This window comes from Amphiprion ocellaris, chromosome 5 (assembly GCF_022539595.1).
Source record: "Amphiprion ocellaris isolate individual 3 ecotype Okinawa chromosome 5, ASM2253959v1, whole genome shotgun sequence".
Taxonomy (NCBI): Eukaryota; Metazoa; Chordata; class Actinopteri; family Pomacentridae; genus Amphiprion; species Amphiprion ocellaris.
This window is the reverse complement of record NC_072770.1, coordinates 15,833,062-15,857,647: the sequence shown is the minus strand read 5'-3', so window position 1 is coordinate 15,857,647 and position 24,586 is coordinate 15,833,062. Positions and strand designations below refer to the sequence as shown.

The 24,586-nt window shown below is 41.3% G+C and overlaps 1 protein-coding gene across 1 annotated transcript in view; it reads right to left on the bottom strand.

The window, feature by feature from the left end:
- The window catches only part of shq1 (SHQ1, H/ACA ribonucleoprotein assembly factor), a 39,026-nt gene that overhangs the window by 4,523 nt on the left and 9,917 nt on the right, over positions 1–24,586 (bottom strand). The window contains exons 8-11 of the mRNA XM_023299705.3: positions 18,860–19,017; positions 18,269–18,322; positions 12,608–12,731; positions 5,543–5,663 (exon numbers count right to left, since the gene is read on the bottom strand). Of these exons, the coding sequence (XP_023155473.1) occupies positions 5,543–5,663; positions 12,608–12,731; positions 18,269–18,322; positions 18,860–19,017 (457 nt within the window). The remainder of the gene's footprint in view (positions 1–5,542; positions 5,664–12,607; positions 12,732–18,268; positions 18,323–18,859; positions 19,018–24,586) is intronic.

Sequence of the window (24,586 nt, the reverse complement as noted above, 5' to 3'; positions counted from 1 at the left end):
CTGAATACTGGAACGGTCTGAGGCAATGGTAGCCGCTCCGATTCCAGAAATGAGAAACACAGATGCATTTATCCGCTGAGCCAATGCATGAGTTCAGACTTACAGTGCTTCAGAAAAGAGTTACTGTGCATTTGAAAGACTCATCAATGGTTCATGAGATTGTGTCATAAATATCAGTTAAATAAACTCTACCTATGAAGCACTTTTTTACCTTTGCATTTTACCAAGCCTAACACGTTTTGCTGCTTATTCATCCATTTCCACACACATGCAAGGTGGGAACCATCAGGATCAATTTGCAGTTCAGTGTGTTGCCCAAGGACACACGAGTTGAGACAACTGTTGACTCAACAAATTTACTGCAGCCATACGTGGGAATCGTTTCACGTGGCCAGACTAGCACTGACACAGAGCTGTGTACAATGGTCTAACCGTGCCTCATTATCATTCTGTTACTAGGGGAAACTGTAATTCTTTAAAACAATCACAGTTATATCTGGTGGGGTGTTTTAGTGGAATATTTGCATTCAGGGAGACAAGTACCATAATTAAAATGGCTAATTCAAAGAAAAAAATTAGCAGGGCTGCCTTACTGCCCAATCCGAACCGCTTGGAAAACTTGTGCTGTTGTCGTTGGGAGACTTTGTAAATAGATAGTGTAAGGGGACAAGGTGTGAAATGCATGGCCAATGGCAACTTACACCAACTTACATACGATGAGTGCAGCAATTTCACAACTGACTATAACCATTGTACAGAAATTCTCAGGTTAAAAATTTTGAGATTATTAATAAACGTGTTGGGTGGAAGCATACATCCAACTCTCAAATGTGACGTCCTGTATTTACATTAGTTGTAAAAGTGCCCAGTTTTGTGGGGACAGCAGACTCTGGTGGTTGACTGTCCACTTGGGTCCAGACTTTAATATTTTGACAACTCAAGGATGGACTGTCATGAAATTTTGCACAGGGATCAATGGTGTCCAGACAATGAACTTTTATGATTTTAATGATCATCTTACTTGGATTTTTTTGCCTTTTTTTGCCATTTTTGTTTTGTATTGGATGGATGGCCTTGAAATTCTGTACATGTATTCATGTTCTCCTTTAAAAAAACCTTTGGTGACTTAATTTTTCCTCTGTTTCCACTATCTGGTCATAACTGGTCCAGTGCTCTGGTTTATGGCCAAATACTAACTTTAAGGCATCACTCATTATATTTTGTTTACTGCTAATCAGCAAATGTTACAATACCTCTATGCTAAACTAAGCAATGAACATGATAAACATTGTCTGCTTAACAGCTAGTAAACATCTTGACAGTAAAACTGCTGGTGCAATTCTGTTCTTCTGTTACAACTTAGCTCAACAATGAGCCTGTTTAAGTACAGTCTCAGTGGAGCTGCTAGCATTGCTACAGACTAATTGTGCTTCTTATACGAAGCTTGGATTATGACCAACATTAAGTATGCACTGACTTTTTGTGGAATAACTCTTCAAAAGCGTGTCTCAGCTGACACTGTTCTGTTGTAATTCCCACATCACTGTTTAGGTTTAAAAGCTGAGCTGAAATTTTTATCAATAAGTGACAGATTTAGTATCACAGGCTTTGATTTGGTCTTTGCTCAAAAAAGATAAAGCCCTAAGGCTTGAATTTGAAACTTTTTTCAAAATTTTCTGGTCAAAGTTTCTCTTCTGTTGGGATTATGGGAGTCTTACTAAAAACTATGTTTGGCTCTTTGCTATCTGCTTTTACTGTCTTCTCTTTGACCTTTATTTATGCAATCACACAGACATTTAGGTCCTAAAATTGTATTACAAGTTTAACCATTGCTTTATATTCCACGTTTAACACTGTGTGTGTAAATCTAGAAATGACAGAATTTACAATGCAAGGTGCTCTTGTTTAATATGCCTCCATCTAGATGCAAGAGCTTTCGAAGCTGCACAGACAGGCAAAAAATCACAAAAATCAATTGCATTAACTGAAGTGGGCACTCCAAACATGGGTAGTGGAAGTTATGCAAGCAGTAGTGTGTGTTTAAGATAGGCCTGTGTATTCAAGGCAAAAATCTGGAGTGGACTCATGCTGAGAGGAAATCTGTACTACTTATCCGTGTTAGCTGAGCAACATTTGTGTCTTTGTTCTCCACAGCGGGGATTCTAAAGATCTCCTTCAGTGCTGAGGCTAACATCAGATAGAGCAGCTCCATTATCTGTTTCAAAGCTTTTAGGACAGGCATTTGACAGTTGTGTGATGCTGCCTGGTAGAAGTCCTTCAAAACAAACATCTGGGTGCCACATCAGCTGTGGCATACAGCAGAAACAAGTTTTAATACCTCATTTTTATTGTGAGGGAGAAAACCTGAGAGCAAATAAAATAAAAACACCTATTGTGTTGAGTGGCTGATGTGAAAATCTGTGTAATAAGTGCCTTGTGCTTTAAAATAACACACAGAGGTGCAGTAAGGTGAACCGACAGCCCGTGCTCGGCAGAGTGGAGGGTGGGTGTTAACATAAGTGCACTTTGAAGGCGTTTGACCGCAGCCCTCAGCTAACATGCTGACCCTATGCTTGACCTCGTTGCCCTGAGACGCTCCCAGTCGTTAGCGCTCCAGATGCTTTTCCCTGTGGGGGAGCTGCTGTCAGAGCCGCCGACAACTCTCCCTGACGGCCATTGTCATGGACACAATACAGCGTATGAATGAGGCGAGGGAGGTAGAGCGAGTGTGTGGAACCACTGAGGGCTGCTCAGTCCTCCAAAAATAAAACAATGTCTACAACTTCATTTTTTGTCAGCTTCCTTTGTGGCTTTCATGCGGTGCTGCACACATGCTTTTATAGCACGCACTCCTTTGTACAGTGAAAACAACACCCTTTGTTTTTGAGAACTGCTCACTTCACACCTACCATTCACAATTACTTGAGTCTGTCCATTCATCTGTTATGGTGTGAGGCTGAGCCCATCCCTAAAACCATTTCTTGTCAATTTTCCAGTCTTTGGAGCATTGTGTTATTGCCCATTTCACACATCTTAAAGACAATTCGCACATTTGCTCCACAAAAGAAACAAAAAAGGAGAACCAAATTTTTTTTTTTTTTTGCCTTTCCACTAATGTCTTTATCCTCCTCTCAGACAAACCCCGGAGCACATCACTTGTATGCTGTGGTGTTTTTTTTCCTTGCTAGAATCTAATTGACCCAATTAATAAGGGTGGGTGGGTGGTTGTGAGTGAACCGGTGCTGAAAAAGGAAGTTGTGGCCCTTCTGATTTAACTGAGGTACTGTAACACAACACCAGGCTTATAAGCTTTGTCTGTGCTGGCTGCCGTGAATCTACGTTGGCACGTCTCCAAGCTTTTTGATAAAGGGAGGGAAAACAAAGAGAGAGAAAGTGAGGCGACTCGGTTTTTTTCTCTGCAGTCCAGCAACTCTGCAGGGGTTTTTGGCAGCTGAAGACCTTCAAAAGCATACACTGAAACTAACAGACTGAGGAGGCTACTGCTCCATTTGGAATAAGACTTTCTGCTAACAATTCGGAGATAATTAGGATTGGACGGGAGTGTGAGGGCGAAGTTAAAACAGTTTCCAACAAAGGAAGTGTGTGTTAAATTCTGGAACAGTGACCACTCCTGCGAAAAAAACAAAAGTTCCACATCACTAAGACAATGTGAGGCTCAATGGACTTTGAGGTTGCTCTCTTGATTTCAGCACACAGGGGCTCTGCTCTGATTCTGTGTAGAGTCAAGGAGAGCGCCTGCCTGGCCCAGGGCTTAAATCACGGTGAAGTCTTTACGAGGTTGTAAATTTGAGACTGATGTCTCGGCAGTCAGAGGAACTTTAGGAGTAGAAATGCATGTGAGACAGCGTTGAGATTAAATAAATCAACCCCCCCCTAGCCAGCAAACATCCATTAATCGCCATGTCCATCATGTGCAGCTGATCGCGTCTGCCTCGTTGGCGGCAGGGAATGACAGGATACAGGGATTGCACCGGGGGTATAGATTACATCTCATCTAACCGCCTGGCTCCCAGAGACGACTCACTTAGCGGAGGATGACAAATCCTGCACAGGGGAATATCTTGCACCGAGGAAAACAATGCCTACACGATCTGTCATCAAACCTGTCACAAAACACAAAAGGGCTGCCACAATAAACTGCATGTATGATAGCAGAGGTTGGTCTGTTGAAATCACCGCTGTACTGCAAACCTCAGAGAACAGACCTCGCTCTCCTGCGCTGCTTTACATTTTGACTGCAGGCTCCTTTTAATATTACACCGCAAACATGGGAACATAGTTTCATAAACCACAAGTGGAGATTGTATGTAATGTCTATTGAGTGTGCGCCTCAATACCCATACTCGGAGAACAAAAAAAGCCATTCATGCTTGGTTGCTCTCTCAAGTGGCTGGAGGTGATAGAAGTGGTTTTACTAATCCGTGTGTCTTTTTCACAATGTGACAGCTTATATGTGGTGATGAGAAAAAAAAGTAGCTTTTCTTTATCAGAGAGAAACGTCACAATTCAATCACAGGTCAGTGCTAAGAGAGCGCGGGCTAATCCATTTAATGATCGATGCAGGGCGTAGTAGGAGTCAGCATGTTAGGTCAAGCTGACATTTAGTTCCAATGTTCAGCGGGGGAAAGGAAAGGAGGAGCAGGGAGGGGAAACAGTGCTCCGGTGCCCCTCAGCAGAGAAGAGACTGATTGAGTTTTTCAGTGAGTTGACACAGCCTCAGCAGCTCTATGTGCTTACAGAGTAAGATAGAGTGTGCATCTTCTCTCTGCCTTGAACACGAAAAGGGACACACCATACCAAACATCCACTGCATTTTTTTAAAGTAGAATTTAAGACTGGAGCTGGAAAAATGTAGAAGTGAGGATGTGAGGAAGGGGTGGGGTGGGGGGAGACCACTAAATCCCTGCAGACCTTTTATCGTGTCTGCATCTGGGCGTCGAGCCTACAACATCAGGCACACATTTTTCAACTGGGCTTTTTCCAGACGAGCACACCACTTGGCTGAACCCCGGCCAAGAGTAAAACAGAGCTCATTACTGAATGTGCTCGCGGGCTCACATTTCAAATGTGTAAGTAATTGTTAAATACGAACTAGGAGGAGGAGAGAGAGCCATCGGACCTGTATCGTTTGGGAAGAAAGTGCAGATTTCACATATTTGGCTTGCAGTGCTGGTTGAAAGGATACACCCACGGATGATTTGAGAAGACCAGAACACACATGTGCACTTTTCAAAGTTTCATACAGAGAATGTGCTGGGTGCAGCTGGCTCTTTTAAGACTCACTGATGGTACTTCTGACACATGATAATAAAGACAAGGCAGACTGCATCTTTCGCCGGCTCGGCCATTCAATTGGTCCTGCTGTGACAAATGACTCATCTAATCCTCTCCTCTAAAGCACCGATGCATCATGGGGGCTGAGTGGCACTTCCCGTGGCTCTGAAGGCAGTTCTCTCTAGATGAAGGTCTCTGATGTGTGATGCGAGTGGATGGATTTGTGTGCGTGCGTCAGTGGACTTACTTGACCCTCTGGATCCAGATGCAGTAGTCTGTGATGTACAGGTCGTTCAGTATGTACGCCGGGTCGTTCTCTCTGAAGACTTTGTGAATATCCAACAGGCATTTGAGGACACAGGCTTTCCCTGGGCACGGGAACACAGCGAGGCAGGCAAATGGAAAAACAGTGTTATTCGCGCTCGGTATTAAGGATGACAATGCACTCCAGCTGCTGGCAGACACAGCATGAATCTAAAGGCTTGCAGTCATTGTTCCATACATAAAAGCCAAGGTATGGGATCAGAGGGAAATCCCCGTGTGCTGCACAGTAATTTGATCCATATGGTGGAGACAAAAGAGCCAAAGAAGACAACTCTATTTTTGGCATCATATGTGTCAATTTAATAGCAGTTCTGCTCAGAATCTGTCAAAAAATGTGCTCTCTTTGATTTACAAGAAATAGCACTGAATGTTTTTGATAATTTTCCGCTTGTCATCAGTTCTAGTGAAGGCCTGATTTACAAACTTTGCACACATCAATTAATTTAATCCAGGGAGGTGATAATGTGCAGCGCATCAAACACAAATGCAGGTCATTAAACTACACAACTCAAACTCACTTTATGTTTTCTTAGTGCTCTTGAATCAAAGAATCATCTAAAGGCACAAACTCCTCATCTTTTGGAAAGATGTGCTGTTTTAAGAACAAAATAGGTCACCCAGAAGATTCGTGCAGATCTGAGGAGAAATATTTGTTCTGAGTGTGAGGTATGATGTGCTTATGGTACTAACTCTAGCAGTCCAGAATAATGATCAATAACAATGATAAGTAAAGGTAAATAATGGTATGATAGTTGCATGTTGGTCAAAGTAGTTGGCTTAGCATGGTAGATAGGGAGTTGGGCAACTGTTTGTAGGATAATGTGGTAAAGAAATGCGAAAACATCAGCTCCTGATATGCTGGAGACAACACAAACATGTTCCTCTGTCTGAAAACCGTGTTTAAGGAATGTTTACTCTGACACGGGGCTGATGCGGTGTTATGTTTCAGTTGTGACAATGCTAATTCAGGTGGTCCATGTTTGTTAGCATATAACCCACAAACTCAATATACTTTTTTTTTGTTTTTGTCAGCTCTTGCATCTATTTATTTAAAATGGTTCATCTAAGGCTGTTTTACCCTATAATGGCTGTTAGAATTTAGCCCTTTTCAAACACGGGATACGTAACATTGTTGACTTAAAGTGATGACATTCTGCCACTGAGACATGGATCACTTTTATATTAATATTCCCCATGGCTACATTCAGACATATTCACCACAGTACATCAAGTGATGTATAATTTGCCATAAAGTATTAATAAACAAAAGATAAAATTAAAACTAGCCTTGTATATTTATGATTTCCTTAATCACTGAAAGTGTGAATGTGTGGTGAGAATGTAACTACATCTTTAGAAGTAGGACAGCTGCTGTGTAACAAATGATTTAACTGCAGCTGATAAACTGTGAGTCTGTGTGCGACAGCTCAGCCGTCTGAAGTAGAGAAAAGCACACAGTGTGACTTGTCGTTAGATCATGATCGATCCTGTCTCCATGCTCCAGGTGCAGAAATGTGCACCAGTGTCTTTTTTTGGAGACACTGATGTGGATCCTGCTGCTTTTTGAAGCTGCAGGTATTTAATAAAGTCATAGAAATGGCTCCCACCAACAAACTACACTTCAGCTCCTGATAAAACATGGATTCATCCATTATTGACGAGTCCCACTAATATTATGTGCTACATTCTGTCTTCAGTTCCTGTTAATGTTTGTCATAACATTAACATCCTTTATTGCTGAGTCTCATTAATATTATCTGTTAAATTTTGTCTTCATTGCAGTAAATTTTTGCTTTTAGGGACATTCAGTTTGTAATAGATGTGAAATTGTAGATCAAAGTCAATGAGAAAGAAAGGTATTTTGTGATTTATGACATGCAAATTGTGCATTTTGCTCTTTTGCTGTGATGTTTTTTGACCAATATTAGCGTTGAAATGTGAAAAGGCCTTCACAAACTTGCTTCACACACCTCAAAGTATGTCACTTTTCACCTGTTTATATGACGGCGTCTAAGTGAGATCACCATCAAAGCTTTCACAGTAAAGTGAGCAAGGAGTTAATTTGCAGACATGTTCAGATGGCGTCAGATTAATGGAAAGGAGTGAAAGAAGTCTGCGAAGGGCTTTAGTTTTGAGGCAGCTGCAAATATACATGTAATAACTAGAAATGAGCATGTAAAGGAAATACCTTTCAAAACCTTCCCCTAAGGGAGAATGTCCTCAGACCCTTTAATTTGTGGTTTTCTCTATCTACACAGTATTTTCACCTTTACTGCTTACATGTTGGCACCCTTAATCATGTTCTCAAAGTCATTCTTTGGCAGTTTGTAAATTTTATCTGGTGACAACTCTGCAGTAAAGATGAAGACCATAAACTATCTGAGTACATTTAATATTGTCACTTTTATAGCGGGAACACTTAAAACCTGCATGGAATTAATATATGAGGAACAGCCAGAGAGTTGAAACCCGCAGTTTAATCAGCCACTACAAAATTCAGAAATGCTCCAACCTGACTAATGTGATGATACTGAGCTTATGCTTGTATTTAGGCCTTAATCATGCTAACATCTTGTGATGCCAAGTTCTACTTTCATTTATACTCTTCTGGTCTGGATAGATGTTTTGATTATCTGATTTTTGGTGTGTTTTGGAAGGAGGCAGAAACAGAAGTGATTGGGTTGGCCTCCCCACAGATCAATAAGTCAATCATCAACAAGAAGCAGACGAGGCAGACCTTGATGTTTCAACTTCTATGATGAGCCTGCTGCAAGAAGCATGTAGGCAGCTTAAGGAAATGTGTGCACTTAAATACCGGTCCATTAAATAAACAACAAAAATACACCTTTATGCTTTGTTTATAGCCACCAGCAACATCCAGTCCTACAAGAAGACTGTAAAAGTGAGCAAAGGTTTATGAAATTAATGATTTAAATTATGTTTCCTTCAGGGTATTCATCCGCTTTTTAGAATTTCACAGCTAGAAAAGAGACCACTATAAAAACACAACTTACAGCATCATGTATGTGTAGAAAGAGAGGTCACCAAAGACATGCCATACTGTTTTAACAAGAACATAAATAATGTCATGCGGACAGATAAGAACAGCAAATATGTCAATTGTAGATTTGATTATTCCAGTTCATGAACTGTCTAATGTATAAAAAATCCACATAAATCTTTTCTTTTATTCCATTTCAGCTCTGTAAATGTTCATTTATGTCTGGGGCCTTCCATGTGGAACATTTGAAGCATATGAGGCTGTATGAAAATAATTACAGACCATTTTAAATGAAGCATGATTTAAATATATAATCTACCAGCCAAAGTATGTAAACTATCAGATGTGTTTATGTACTAAATAATGGTGCTTTAAGCTATGATTGACACCTGCGCTTTGACAGCGTGTTTTGACATTGTTTGAGGTGAGCATGCGTCATCCTTTCAATGCCACAAATGCATCACACATGCAGAAGTACACCAAAACTGCTTTTGTTATTCTGACAAATGGCTTTTTCCTAAAACTATACAACAAGCCAAACTGCCGCAGCATTTCTCCCTCTAATCAGGCATATAAATAGCCTTATGATGTGGCCAACAATCCACTGAGGGCAGGAGAAAATGCTCCTCTCCACCTCCACAGAGCCGGTTGGCATTGTCCAGAGACATTCCAGACCAATCAAAATAAACAGCACACTCACAGTGAGGAAAACCTTAAACAAACATTTGGTTCTCATCTAAAGCATGGGATCATGTGCAGGGAACTCTGCCCTAAAAAACTCAGGGCTTGGATCATGTGAGGCAGAAACACACTCGCTTCCAAGATCTGACTTCTTTTCAGAGGAAAGATTTACAAGTTGTTTGTAGAAAAACTGGAGGAAAGGTTGCTCTCTGCACCAGTTCAACGCTACGCAAAGGACAAGAGAACAAGGTGTGTTAATTTGGTAAAATCCGGTTATCCAACGAGCACGGAAGAATGTGCACTCCAAACGTCTAACAGTAAGTAGTTCATAGCTGCTGAATGGGCAGGCTGGCATCGTAGTGGTGGGTGTGAAATGGACCAAAAACAAAAGCCTGCTGTGTTTGTTAGACGCTAATGCAGATTCCAAAAACTGCAGCGACAGCAAAGTGAAAATGATACATTTTTTCCATTCCATGCTGTATTTCAGTCCTCCTTTGGTTACGAATGTCATCTTTATGGTTAAAGAATTTATAGTAGATTCAAAAGTCAGTCAATTAATGTACAGAGATCAAGACATAATAAATGAGAAAAAATTTAATATTTATCTAAATATGTAAGCAAAAACATGATACAAATACCACTCTGCACTATCTCATTTGACTATTGTAGTCCAGTATCACTCCGACAGGGATTAAATAATTTAGCAGATTTTGTCCAATGAATGTTTTTTAACAACGGATTTTTTCGACAATCTCTACCAAAAACTGACATGCACCATCTGCAAAAATAGAAACACAATGCTGGATTTCCTATTGGTTTAAAGTGCCCACATTTTATTCATTTATAGCTTCGTAATTTCATTCTTGGGGTTGACTACAATATGCTTGCATGCTTTAAAGACCCTCTACAACTTTTCCTGATCATTCTTTACTTAATGGTTTCCCAAAGTAGGTCCTAGACTTTTCTTATGGAGAAGTGTTACATGGTGGCATAGGTAAGAAAGAGACAGGACACAGAAAAAAAAAGCCTGGACTTCAAACAAGGCATTTCCGACAGGTAAGGAGCGGTATTTACTAGAAGACTGTAACTTCCTTTAGTATGGAATTCAGGCTTTGTAAGTTTGTTGACCATGTCCAAAATCACTAAAAACACTCTAAAAGAAAGGGAAAAATTGCAAAGCGTAATATCAGCTCTTTAATGTTTAAATGCCTTGGTAGATGGTGTAGTCACTCTACTGATAAAATGCATAATACAGCACATGGTTAGTGTCTGTAAAGGTTCCTTAATTCAAGTACACAACATTTCTCAAACTGTATTATATGCACTCTTTTAGAAAGCAGCAGGGAGAGTTCAGCATTTCACTGATGTCACAATTAATGATGATGTGCGCGAAAGGCATGAGAGACACATCTTCACCCTGTGTCAGGTCTAATGTGACAGGACAGTTTATCTCAGTCACACATGCACAAGCACAATCCATGCCTCTCATCCAATAAAAGATCATCAGCACCCAGACCCTATCCTGGCCTGCATGTAAAATTTCATTACTCTTCCTTGATTTTCTGTAACTAGGCCAGAGTGCCTTATTTGACCTAAAATTTGACTTCCACAGATTAAATTGCCCAAACTTTCCCAGAACGCTCCAGAGGAAATTCTATAACCACTGCAAAAAACAAAAAAAAAAACAACAGAAAAAAAAAAAAACGCCTGAATGAAGCAGAGAAGCATGGTGGATGGATCTGGAACAAAGGTCACATCTGACATCCCTTGCCCTGTCCTGTCAGTACGATCATGATGACAGCATGACCTCGAGGTCTTCCTGGATACTTCCTTGTTCCAGGTCCCCCCCCACCCCCCAGACTCTCCGCTCCTCTGTACCTGCCTGGTGGCTCTTTAGTTACAGCCACTTAAGAAGCAGGTGGAGGAGCTCCTTGAGAATACTCGCCACACTGCCAGAGGGCTGTTCAAATATTTACCCCCGGATTACATTTCCTCTAAGGCCTTAACCTGTGTGCTGCCATTAATGGGTTTGTTTTGCTAATACCTATGAATGTTTGCTTTTACAGCCACTCATATGAAGTGCCTCAAAAATGGGAGCGCGCATTTCCATTTGCCTTATCCTGACAAATTAATTAGTGTGTGAAGTAACGCTGGGAGGAAACACACCCTGAGACACGTGCCAGGGTGAATTACTGTAGTGTTACAGTTCATTAAGGAAAAGCCTTGTTCCTCATTCTTCTATAATTCTTGTTAATAATGACGGTTATGAGTCAAGAGTGAACTTTATTAAAATGAATTATAAAATTAACTGAGCTGAATAAATTGTTATTTCTTTCCCTCTATACATTGTAACAATATAAAACCTGCCTTGATGTTGATGCTTTTTATTATCAGGACATTATTGGTAGAACTGGAGCATGATGTTCTGCTCTGAGTTTAAAGGAAACAGAGGTCTCTCTACAAGAGAACGATATTTCTCTTGTTGGTAGGTAAAAGAAAAAAGGTGAGGAGAAAGAGCGACTAACTGCTGCTTCCCTGCCTCTCCTGATCAACTCATCTTCCTACTTAATGAAGCGAGGAAATGCTAATCTGGAGCTTAAAAGGCCTTTAATTTGCTGTCATTTACCAGCGTTAAAATCATCACAAGCTGGATAATCTTAGCCCTCACACATCCTGAGTATGTTTACACTGCTGACTTTCAGCTGTCTGCAGGGGCTTTTGATTTAAAGATTACTCTGGGCTTTGAGATATCAAAGTCAACAGTCCGTTCTCAACTAATCCACATTTCGTTCCCTGAGGGGTGGGAGCCCGGCCACTCTCCTGCTTAGCTGGAGGAATATTACTTTCAAACGCTCGCTGCAGTGTGCTCAAGAAGCACTTTCTCTGACTGGCAGGCTGTTTCTGCTAGACAATACACTACAAAAGCATGCCGGCTATCAAGCTGCCTTTTCAGCAGCATTGACTCACAATCGAGCCGCATCCCACTGCTTACGGGCATGCGGCAGCCTCTATCTGACTGCACATGCTTTCACCTATTTACATATGAAAACACTGCTCAGAAGAAACCGCAGGGTGGACAGAATTAATTGTCACTAATTGGCAAAGATCATGTGTTAACAGTGGACAGAAAATAAGTTGGAGGTAGCCTCTAGTCTGAACTAAAAACCACAAAACCGACTCGAGAACATGTGGCAGACATCAAAGGGTCACTACCAGTCTGCAGAGGTGAAACGTTGCTGTTATAATGCTTCTTTATGAGCTCCTATGTGTGGGGGGTTGCTGGTGTGGTGCTTTTAGGAGACTCACCTGACTGCAAAACCTTAGTCGTGTCATGAACAGCCACAGAGACCAAAGAAAAATGTCTGTAGAGGGGGTAACACAAAACCCTCCGTCCAAATGACACCAGGACCTCTTGCAGTGAGCTGTATGTCTGCAGGAAAGAGAACATGACATCCATAAAAGGATCCTGCACAAAAGTGGACCATGTTTTTATTCAAGGAGACAAAGAAAGAAAAAGAAACACCAACATGCAACTGACAGAAAAAAAGCTTGTTTCTGACAGATACTCTGACCCAAGAAATCTTCTTACATTCTTAGGTTGAACACCAGCATTCTTTGGTGTGCATTTCAGTTGATGGTGCTCTAATTAGTCTTAACAACTACTCATTTATAGAGCTGGCAAAATAGGGGCTCGCAACTCTTAAACACCTCTGCAGGACTGGCCTGTTAATTGCTGCTTCTCTTTAATCACTGCCATCACTCTCAGATGTTCTCTGCACTAATAGACACACAGCCTAGAGACAGAAACAGAGATTTTTATCCTGTTTCTTTCCCTCCTTTTCTTTGTGGCTTGTTAAGGATGTGTTGTGAGCTTGCGAGTGCGTGTCATCGGGGATCATGCTCTCCCCTGGGCTTGTTTAGCGGGAGTGTAAATAAGGTCTGCTGCTGGGGGGGGGGGGGGGGGGGGGACTCATTCACACCAGCGCAGTCGACTGAGGACAAGTAAACATGCAGCAGATGGAGGGAGGAGGGACGGTGGTGTGGGTGGGATAAAGTGGTTGGGAAAGGGGAATGTCTGGCATAAGCGAAGCAAGACAGACAGCCAGTGAGTGAGGAAGCAGAGCTGATATCAGCGGTGACACACAGATAGACAGGCAGTCAAAGACAGAGAGGAATCCATAGTAGAGCAGAATGTGAAGGGAAGAAGAGAAGCCTGGGAGGGGGGATTGAGTGAAGTGGACTGTCAATGGGAGCTGACAGCTCTGTTGACTGACTGACGAGCAGCAGAGCGCTGCCAGGCAGGTTCACTGTCACCACAGCAGGAAAAGTGCTACCTCTCAAACTGCGGTCAAGGTCTCAGCATCCAAACTCCTCCAAGAACCCTCGCTTGGCTGGTTTACAATTACAACAGAAATGCATCCTGATCACAAGTGGCGACAATGTGTGCAACACCTAATGAGGATGCTCTGGGATCCCTTCGCTCACAAAATATTCAAATATGCTCTGGGACACATTTACCACATCTGCGCCATAGTGTGAACAAAAACGTGTTGCTAACATTAATGAACGATCACCTGTTCGGCTGCGTCATCTGTCTTGGCAGATGGATGATACATGCAACAACTGGCAACAGCAACCTTCAACCCCCATGAGCAACAACAATAACAGAAAACAACAATACATATCTCTATTGAGCACCAGTGTGGGTCTGTAGAAACAGACGCGGTGCAGTCTTCAATGACTAAGTGTCAGCTGAGATTTAAGCTTGATTTATAGCCGAGTGTTAGGGGATAACAGTGTAGCAGATGTGCTCCTTCTAAATAATTTGACTGCACTTCAAGAGCTACAACTCAACTACAGAGATGAAACTGCAAAGTGGGACGAGTAATTGTGCTTCCACAAGTGAAAGCCTCGCTCATTTTTCCACATTAACAATGCTAGGTGACTGATATTTGGAGCACTTCTATGGCTTGGATGAACAGGGATCATCAGTATAAAATATTATGAGCTTAGAAAATATTGTCCAAAGCACATGCCTGAGTACACTCCAAGCTAAACATCCACTACAAGTCTCACAGTGCACTTGGGCAAGAAACATTCAACCACTAAGTTTAATATTCCATCACGTGCTGCTAACGGCAGGTGGAGGCTAATGATTACAAGATATGGCAACAGCAGAGGTGGTTTGTGGGTATTCAGACACACATCTTCCATACTGTAATGATATGATCCAGAAACAAAGCTAAAATAAGCAGCACTGGTGCAATATAAACATATATGGCTGGTAAAATAGTGTTACTTGTTTCTGTTCTACCAACATTGAAGATATTGTTCAAGAAGTATATTAACATTCAGCCACCATCCCTCTATCATCACTAAAAGTACTAAAATAGTGTGAGGAACAGAAAAAATGGATGGATAGCATACAGTGCATTTATCCAGTGTTGCAGTGAATAGAGAAATTTCACTGCTGAGCCAAAAATCAAAACCTGAATGTGTATAAAGTGAGATTTAATCCTTTGAACTGACTATAAATCCATACATGACATGATTTCTGAAACAAGGTGGGAAGTGCAATTTACAGCAGCTGCATCTACAAGTAATCTGGATGTGTGCTACACAGTGCACAGGTCTGAAGAGTCTGTCAGGTATTTTTGCAGAATGTGTTGATTAGGGTGGAATGGTTTCCACTTCAGTCTGACCTCAAATCCATGAGAAGCTTCCACGGAGTGTCACAACACTCCAGCATCACAAAGCCAAAGGGAAATACACATTGTTTTACATAGAATACCTGCAAATGCTTCTCTTCTCCCTCTCTTATCAGCTTATTTGTACGTCAGTACTGTCACTGGTGATGTGACAATGCAGGCTTTTCTTCCTAGAAGCAGGTTTATTGTGTAATCTGGATAACTTTGCTGACTAAAATGCAGAACCTCCTCAAACCTGGATCAAAGTCTGATGTAAAAACACCTGCTGAATGCCAGGTTTTACTCATCAAAGTTATCCAGATCACTCAGTAAACCAGCTTCTTGGAACAGATCCCAAGAGTCAAGCATATCTCTATGAGACTAAATAAGACAGATCTTATCAGTTTGACCAAGAATTTAGTTGACAGATCAAATGCCATTTCATGCTTGTGAAAACTAAAATAACAAAAAGTCCAACACCAAGTATGTGTTTGACTAACCAGAGAGGTGATAACAGTGAACAGAAACCAACAGAATAAAGGTGTAATAGGACGACAACAAACAGAGCAACTGTGATTTTTATCAACCACTTCTCCTAGATGCAGACATCAACAGCCCCTGGAGGAGGGAGAGAATTAACTATGTCTTGCTGTTTTGGCATGTCAGCTTCAAAAACAAACTTATCTGAAAACAACGCTGTGAATGGGACCCAGTTTGACACAAAAAACATCCAATTTATTCTCCTATTGTGGTCATGCGTTAAGATGTTTGACAAGCTGCTCTCACACGGGGAAATACTTCTATTTCTAATGCCATTCACACACATTACACACTCAAGTGATTATCCAGTGGCAGGCTGAACAGGCAGACCAAACATACTTTCATTTGCTCTTTGAACTGGCAGCACTTGTGCCTACTGCTGTGCAGCCTTCAGGTCATGTGCCTACAGGCCTAAGGTAGTGACACAAAGCCTGGACATGGACTGTTTATCTCAGTGCAAAAATCAGTGATGGACATGTCTGGAAAATCAGCCGGGGGTTTCACAAAGTTTGTTTCCAAAGTAGCTCCTTGCCAACATAAACCTAACTCGAAGAATAAAAGATCTGCCTCTTTGAGAAAGTCATCATTACGCCAGAAAGAAAAACTCTGAGCCCTGTTGGATTCCCTCTACAACCAGAATTACTGCCTCCAGTTGTTTGCCTCTGCCAGTCAGTCAAGGTGCAGTTTACATCTACGTCTGTCCAGATTTATATGATATATGCAGTACAGACTTTTAAGGAGTTTATTTAACTGACTTGCATTTTTTGGCAAACTGGAATTTATTACATTGACAAGAATCATTCCAGTGAAAAATGTTCTGTCATAAACGGGTGGAGACTATGAATGTTGCAAGAAAAAAGCTGCAAATTTTAAAAGGTGGATGCTTCAACGTGACAGCCCATAATATCTGCATAGTATTTAACCAAGTGTTCCTGAGTATTGGCACTGCATAATGGCCAGGAAAGTGTTTTTGCAGTTTTTGTCACAGTGAAGCTGACCTTTTGGACATAAAATGTCATCCCTATCCTATTGGACATTTGCATGAAATTTTTTTCATTATTTGCTTATCAATTTTTGAGCCATAGTCAAAAATGTGTTGTCACCATGGTCACCATGATCATGACCTTTGACCTCCAGCTACAAAAATCTAATCAGTTCATCATTAAGAACAAATAGTATTATGCTATGTTAACTTTGAAAACGCTCCTTCCAGGTGTTCACAAAAATGGGACGTACTTTCGGTGTACTTTTGCTTATTTAGTGCTGTCGACGTAATTTTAACTGGAGATGATTTTTCAAATTAATCTACACTAAATAACCATAATGACAAAATTAATACAGAGCATCATAATAATGGAGCATGGCAGTGGCAGCATCATGCCATTGGGTACTTCTCAGCAGCATGGACAAAGAGGCTTTTCAGAAACAAGGGAAGGATGAATGAAGTCAAATTCAGAGAGCTCCTTGAGGAAAATCTGTTCCAGAATGAATGTGATTTGAGACTGAGGTGAGGATTCACCTTTTAATACAACAGAGAACCAAAGCACCAAGACAATGCTGGTGTGGCTTCAGGACATTCCTCTGACTGTCCCAGTGGCCACACCAAAGCCCAAACCTAAACCCCACAGAGCATCTGTGGAAAGACCTGAAGATGGCAGTTCACAGATGCTTCCCATCCAATTTGATGGAACTTGACAGGATCTGCCAGGAAGAATGAGAGAACCTGCCCAAATCCAGGTGTACAAAGCCTGTAGAGACTGTAGACTGATGGGAAAAATGCCAATTTTATCCAAGTAGAAATAAATTCTCACACAAACTAAAGTGTGTAAGAAATTAAGTGATCAGAATACTTCCTGACAACTTAGCATCTGTCCATTTGTTGGCTAGTGAAAACTAGTGATGAAACTGCAATAGCATTTTATTTGGTGCTTTATTCATTTTGGTAATTGATCAAATAAACCAAAACCAATAAAACTTTCAGAAAAACTCTTCAGCTCTATGTTCATATCCTGGCATCAAGCCAGTTGGACTTTTATAGAGAAGAGAAACAAAGTCAGCAAAAGCTCTGAAAATATGATAAGAACCCAGATGCGCTAAGGAATAGCAGAGGCAAAGTTTTCACAGCAGGGTGGCAACAAGACCTTTCAACATGTGTTCTGAATACACATCTTTAACTCAATGGAAACTAGTCCCATCTGTGAGCGAGTCCTCACCCTTAGTTTACCACAGAAAATTTAAAAAGCAGAAGTGTTGAATCCTGATTTACATGAGGATTATTAAACAGGAAGAAATTTTAAAGGCCACATTATTGAAATCATATAAAGTCATTGGTAACATGGAAACGAAGGCAAACTGAAGCAGATGGACAATAAGGGGGATATTTACTGATGATTTGCTGAAAGTGTTAAACAGAAATAATGTCTGTCCTTATATACTTATGGGACTGCGCCAAGGTTTCACAACTGCAAAAAGTTCAGCAACAGAAAAAATATTCCTTCACAATCCATATCTTTCAAGACAACGAATGTCAAAGTAGATCAGGAACCAAGCTGATTTAGTTGTATCTGCAGTTTGGTTCATTGACATTGGTGGTCTTAGTAGGAAAATTGCGATGTCCTAAAATTGTAGACGGGAGGCTAATGTACCACATGCTTAGTAAATATCTCCTTGTGTGTCACTAAAAAAGGTAAAGTAAGTAAGGATCACTGCTCATCTTATTTCACTGTATTAACTGACTCACCTCCAGCCAGCACAGAGTCCCACTGAGTTTTCTGATAGTCCACGGTGACTCCACCTGTAGAAGAGAAGGGATCCACCCTTCATCAAAATAATAACACACAAGGAATACTACAAAAAACACAGATCACAATAAATTCTACTTGGACAAAAGCAGCTCAGAGTTTTGTTCATAGTAAAAAAAAAAAAAAAAAAAAAACAGGCTACAAGGCATTTGAAATGAAGTGGGGGACATAGTCTGGACTCTCTCCATAGTCTAACATCACAAAGTGGAAATTTAAGTGCTCACCCATGACACATTCTGTTTTCATAGCAGAGCTTTAATTCAACAGTCTGCTGTATCAAATATTTAACACATGCTACAAAGTGTCTTTGACAACGAAATGAGCCTTGTTCACCTCGCTTTTATGCAGCTACCTCAGAAGAGTGACACAAAGAGGCCTGGACTGAGTTCAGGGATCTGCTGGTAATCTCTTAAGGCTCTGAACGAAATGGAAGGGGGTCTAAAGGATGTGAGGATATAGGGCTTTGTCATCCAAGGCCTAAGTGCTGCTCAGGAGGAGTTGCCTCTTCACACATAAATACACACACTCACATTGTGCTCTCCTTCTGTAGAGCGCACTTCATAGGAGTAAGCCAGCAGGATGTCGATGAGGCCGAGCCATGCTTGGTGACGGGACGTCTTGTCCAACAGGTAGGAGCGGTTGGTGAATTTCCTCAGCTGCTCTTTCTCGTCATCGGTGAATGATATAGCTGCATGAGAACAAAGATGCTGTAGTCAAAAGAAGTGAGACAGTCCAGTATCCAACATATGTAAAAGCGATTTTGTGAAATGCAAAAGAATCCAGTATTGGGTGTGGGAAGCGGTCACAGCGGTTAGGTGGAGGAGGAGTTGCATACACTCCTTTGCACACGTAAGCCTCTAATGTAAAGTCGGTGTATAACTTTACAAACTGTCCACACCACCAACGTGTAATTTCAGCGTGCTTTAAAGCCACAAGTCAAAACACAAAGCAATGATTTTCACATCAAATACATACTGACACCATCATGTATCAATATAATAAAGGCACACGGTTTGTGTGCAGGGATAAACAGCTTAATAAAAGTAGGTTTAGTGACCTAAGTCTCTAAGATTATGTCCACACTAAGCCGGATAAATATGAGATGAATGTAGTTTTGCTAACCTCATGTTTCAGTTTGAAACCTTTTGAAAAACAATCATATGTGCAGTAGGGTTGAATGGGGACAGATGGGTCACCGGTCTCCTCCAAATCCTGAAAAAACCTAAGATTTTTAGTGTTGCTTGTGACACTGGATGCATCTGATAAAACAAAAATCCCTTCTCTAAATTTCACACTGCAGTCAAAGATACAGTACAACCCTGAAATGTCACTGGTATTCCAAATACTTTTCAAGTTAAAACGCTTTAGACTTAATGTAATCAGATTATAGACTGATGATACTGGATCAGATGTCAAATTCTAGGCTAAAATGAAGCCCAATAATGATCAGCCTACAACCATTTTTACAAGTATAACCATTAATCATGATACGAAACAATCTCTATATCCCTTAGATGTCTTTAAATTATGACCAAGACACATACAAAAGTTGATTTTGCCATTTAATGCTTTGGTATATCTGTTCTTCAGTTTCTTGGTACATATCAGCTGACATATACACAAGAACAGCTTTATCCGTAATAAAGGGGCTTTCACACAGCAATGCTCAAATTAGCTTTGACAAATAGCAACATGGCATCCAGAATGAGGCATCCAGCCAGGCACAGAAAGCAAACAGGGGAAAAAGCTGATGTTGAGAGTTTGTCTGAATTCCCTGAATTACATGACACAAGTCGTTAATTGTGAAAAGAACCTTGGGGATGAACCTGGTATCTTGAAAACAGGTTTCCATCTAAGTAAGCATGTCAGGTGTGTTATATGTAGAAAATGTGTGTAAAAATAGCTTTGGTTTGCTATGCATTCCTCCTCATTAGCTCTATAGACCTGCTAAAGTCTCTTAATGGAAGTAATGAGGTGAAGAGGTATGATTCATTTTCATGAAATTTAAAATTTTATCTTGTTATACTCAGTACTCAGCAATTCTCCTGAGCCGTGTGCTGAACCCAGCAGGGAGCGCAGCTCATGTTGTGTTGTATCTGAACGGCCCATATGCCAGTCTAGCTCTAAATCAAACACTTAGACAAGGGGGACACTAAAACCCAGAATATCAAAGTGCAGAGCAGCACCCAATAAGTGCACATCAAGTACGGACGGTAGCCTAAACAGCAACAATATCCAGGAATTTCCAGAACTCCTCAACCTGAGTCAACATAAAGATACAGCATGAAAAGGAATTTTTATTTCTTCCTACACAGTGTTAGGACAGAGCCAAGATGGTCATACATGGTTAACTGTTAAAAGTAATGAAATACAGTGATTGTTTTTTCAAAAACAGCCACTGTATTAACAACATAATACTGTATAATAAAAGCTTTCTGTAACCACTGACATTTGGATTTTCTGCAAAACAAGTCAGTTGTGTTAGAAATGTGAAGAACTGACAAAGAAAACAGCTGGTTACTTTGATAAAGAACACAAAATAATGACTTCATTTAAGGTGCTGAGATTCTGTCTGTCACTAGGTGATAATTGGCCCCACAAAACCCGAAGTATTAAACGCAGAAAACAGCTGCACAACTCCCAGGGTTTACTGGAGGAAATAAATTGGATCAGACTAAATGTTTGGACACATGTAACAAATAAAACAAAGTCTACCCCATTTTTCCGATATTAGAGTTGCAGTCTTCAGCAGTAAAAAAAAATCTATAATGTTACTGTGTAGAATCTCATCACAACAGACTTGAGCCATGTCGGTTTTACCTGAAACAATCCTCATATCTAATCTACATGATGGAGCGACTTGGTGACTGTCCAGCTGCTGGAAACAGCTGCTCCGCCAGGACTTGTCCACAAATACTGTCACAATCCAACTTGGTCGGTTATGGAAATCCATCAGTATTTAGTGCCACTGCTAAAATGTGTTTATCCCCAAAGCAGAAGAGTGTCACTGATACAGTTCATCACTTTTACTTTAACGTTGGTTAAAGCATGTAATCAGAGTCCTTCAGCTCAGGCGGCTAGCTAAACCGTACAGCAGCCAGATGGTAACTCAGAGGAATTTCACAACTTTAGGCGGCAGTGATCATCAGCATGTCTGCCACAGTTAGTAGACAAAAACAAAAAGCTTTGAATTAGAATTAATGCCACCATGGAGGCTCCTAGTGGCTCAACTGGGTGCTCTGACAAATCTACAGTCAGTTTTCTAATAGTTAAACTGCATGTTGCTTCTCTGTATTATTTGTTGACCATTTTATTAAATTTAATTGAATATATAACAACAAATAATGAAAATCCATAATTCAGATGTGTTCTGTTAAGAGACTATGCTGGAAATATTAAGATTTAATAAATTTTTTGAGTTTGTTTTTAAAATTAAATAGATTTTTTTTGTCCTCTGCTGACACGTAAACTACTGAATGCAAAAAAAGAACACAAGAATAAATCACAGGAAAAACATATTTTATGATTAATTATCTATCATCTTGTATTTCTAACCTAATCATTTTTTGTTTGCAATTTTCAAATCTTTAGAGAGCCATCAACTCTATTTGACGGGGTTAAAGTAAAGGAGATCACAAAGAGCAGGAGTGCAAGTGTCTCGGTGTGGATGGTGATGAAAAGCAACCTGAATGCACCTCGTTTTCACACATAAACAGTTTTTGACTCTTATTAACCAATAAACGGCTCTTCTGTCTTAGCTGATGATAAAGTCCCTGTTGAGGAGCATGTGATGAGCATAAACAAAATAGGCCATAGAGTCCCACATTAAAAGAACAAAATTAGTGATGCCAATACCATTTATGCGTGTGATAGCTGAGCGGCTCCGCATTAAGAAAATTTAGAGCTCCGTTATATGAAAATATCTGAAAAGCGCTGCTTCCGTGCTCTCTATAAATTCACTGTTGCCTTTTGAAAGAGACATCTGCTTAATGGGGATCTGTGGCAAGCCTAATGGGGCGACACAAACAGACTTCAATCCTATTTAAGCAATCTGCATCGTTCAGTATTGAATGGCACGCCGAACGTCTGCAGCAGTGTGCTGTAACTCAACAGTTTTCTTCCCTCCCGGCAGCCTATACAACAGCTGAAAGCAATTCCTCTCTCTGCATGAGAAAAGGAGAGTCCCTGCCCAGAGCCCCTGATGTGCAAGGTGTGTATTGGCTGGAGCAAATACACACACACACACACACACGCACACACACACACACACACGCAGTGCTTCATAATGATCTCTCTGGCTGCAGTGGGAACTTGGCTCTGCTGCGAAGGAGATTCCTGCTGCATTACGTCAGGTTTCAGCTCCCTGCAGACACTACCTGGGTCCCTCGTCAGTGCAGCTGCAGAGGGAGCCGAGCAGACACAAAGATCTGCACGTGCACCCACATCTGTGCACGCTGTTCTCGGAACACACGCATCGAGAAAAGCAGCGGAGAGAGAGAGAGAGAGAGAGAGAGAGAGAGAGAAAAAACCCACACAAAATTGGCACGTCAACTTGCAGAGTCACAAGCAACAGATATCCAAGCGAATGTGCAGGAATCGCCTTTCAAACAGACACACAAATGCAACACATGATGCACAGGAATAAAAATCATGTATATAATTGTTGACATAGAGTGAATGGATTTATGGGTTTCAGTCGACTCAAATGATGTTTGAGGACCCATGTTGCATCACCACATGTGCAACTAAAATTGATATTCCAATCATCTAAATCCAAAATCTGACTGGAAACTGAGCACTCACTCTCTTTAAAGATGAACACAGCAGCATTATGATACAGATGCATTTTCTATTAACGCTGCAGACCTGATAGATTTACCCGTCACCACGTTCATTCATCTCCACTATGGAGCCAGTCAATTCTAGAGGGCATTAGCACGCAGCGTATGAGGGCTTCTGCTGATTGCAAATTAATTTCTGACCTAATTCCTTCAGTTGGAACGGCAGCCTGGCTCGTCACCGCACTCTACAGGTCCAGATGGCCTGATGGCATGGAGCAAATATGCTTCGTCAAAATACTGCTGAGGGTTGGAAAACGCTCCCAGAATCTCGCAAATGCTAGAGGTCAATGTATGACCTTGCGTGACAAATACGGTTAATTTTGCGCATTCACACTGTGATCGTGTCAAGAATCAAATCAAAGGGATGTTTAATGAACAGTCTGCTCAAACCCTAAACGTGGTTACTGTGGGTAGCCCAAATCAACAGAAGACTATCTAAGTTGGTCAAAGGTCAGATTTGTAAACTCAGCCATAACAAAGTGCAGCAGGTAGACAGAGGTCGAGCTGTCAGGACCATTTAGGCTGGACCAGTGGGTGAATACAGGCCTCCAGTGGACAGCTGTGGCCCGTCAGTGTGCTGGCTCTGACACTGGAGAGCACAAAGGGGCTGGTTTCTACTTCATTAGCACTTGTGTCCACATCCATCTGTCAGGTGACATATATATCAGAGTTAGCAGAAGTGAAGGAGGGGGTGGGGTCTTAAAAACAAATACACGGAGGACTAGCAGTTCTCCATTTGAAATACAGGACAAAATCATGAGCGCGCTTTCAAGATCTGACGGCAAAGCTGCTTAAATCTCCTGACCGACACCATTCTTCACACTCAGCTGAGGCTAATGCTATTCGAGCTGTCAATCAAGCCATTAGGTTTAATTTGGCCCATTTATCTACGCCTGGGCTCCCGACTGAGCCACTCTGTCTTAGAATGCAGAATGAGCGGAGGGAGCCGGCGGGGCTACGGGGAACCGTAATGTTCTTCGGAGGGAGGCTAAACTCAGACGGCAGCTAATGGCCTTTGCATCACTGACTGATGGCTGCTCGTCAGCGATCGGGCCCTCGCGCTGGTAGAGACACGACCGGCAGCAACACTCTCTCCTGCAATAATGCTATCCGTTCAATCTAAATCCTCTTCTAAGCGTGCAACATCCGTGCACTACACATAAGCTGTAGCTGTGAGCCACGCGCCTGCTTAAATCAGTGGAAGTGCTGGAATTAGCAAGCTGTTAGGAGAGCAGGGTGGCACAATTAAAGAGTCTCTCAGTGCCATGACGGGGTTCACAAGCTATCACTCCTGTGGAAAAGAAGCTGCAAGGCTCCAGCCACTAATTTAAAGCAGACAGGAAGTGATTGGAAAAAGACAACCTGAATTTGAAAAAAGAAGAGAAAGGTAGGAATAGAGGCTTTTTTAATTGTCAC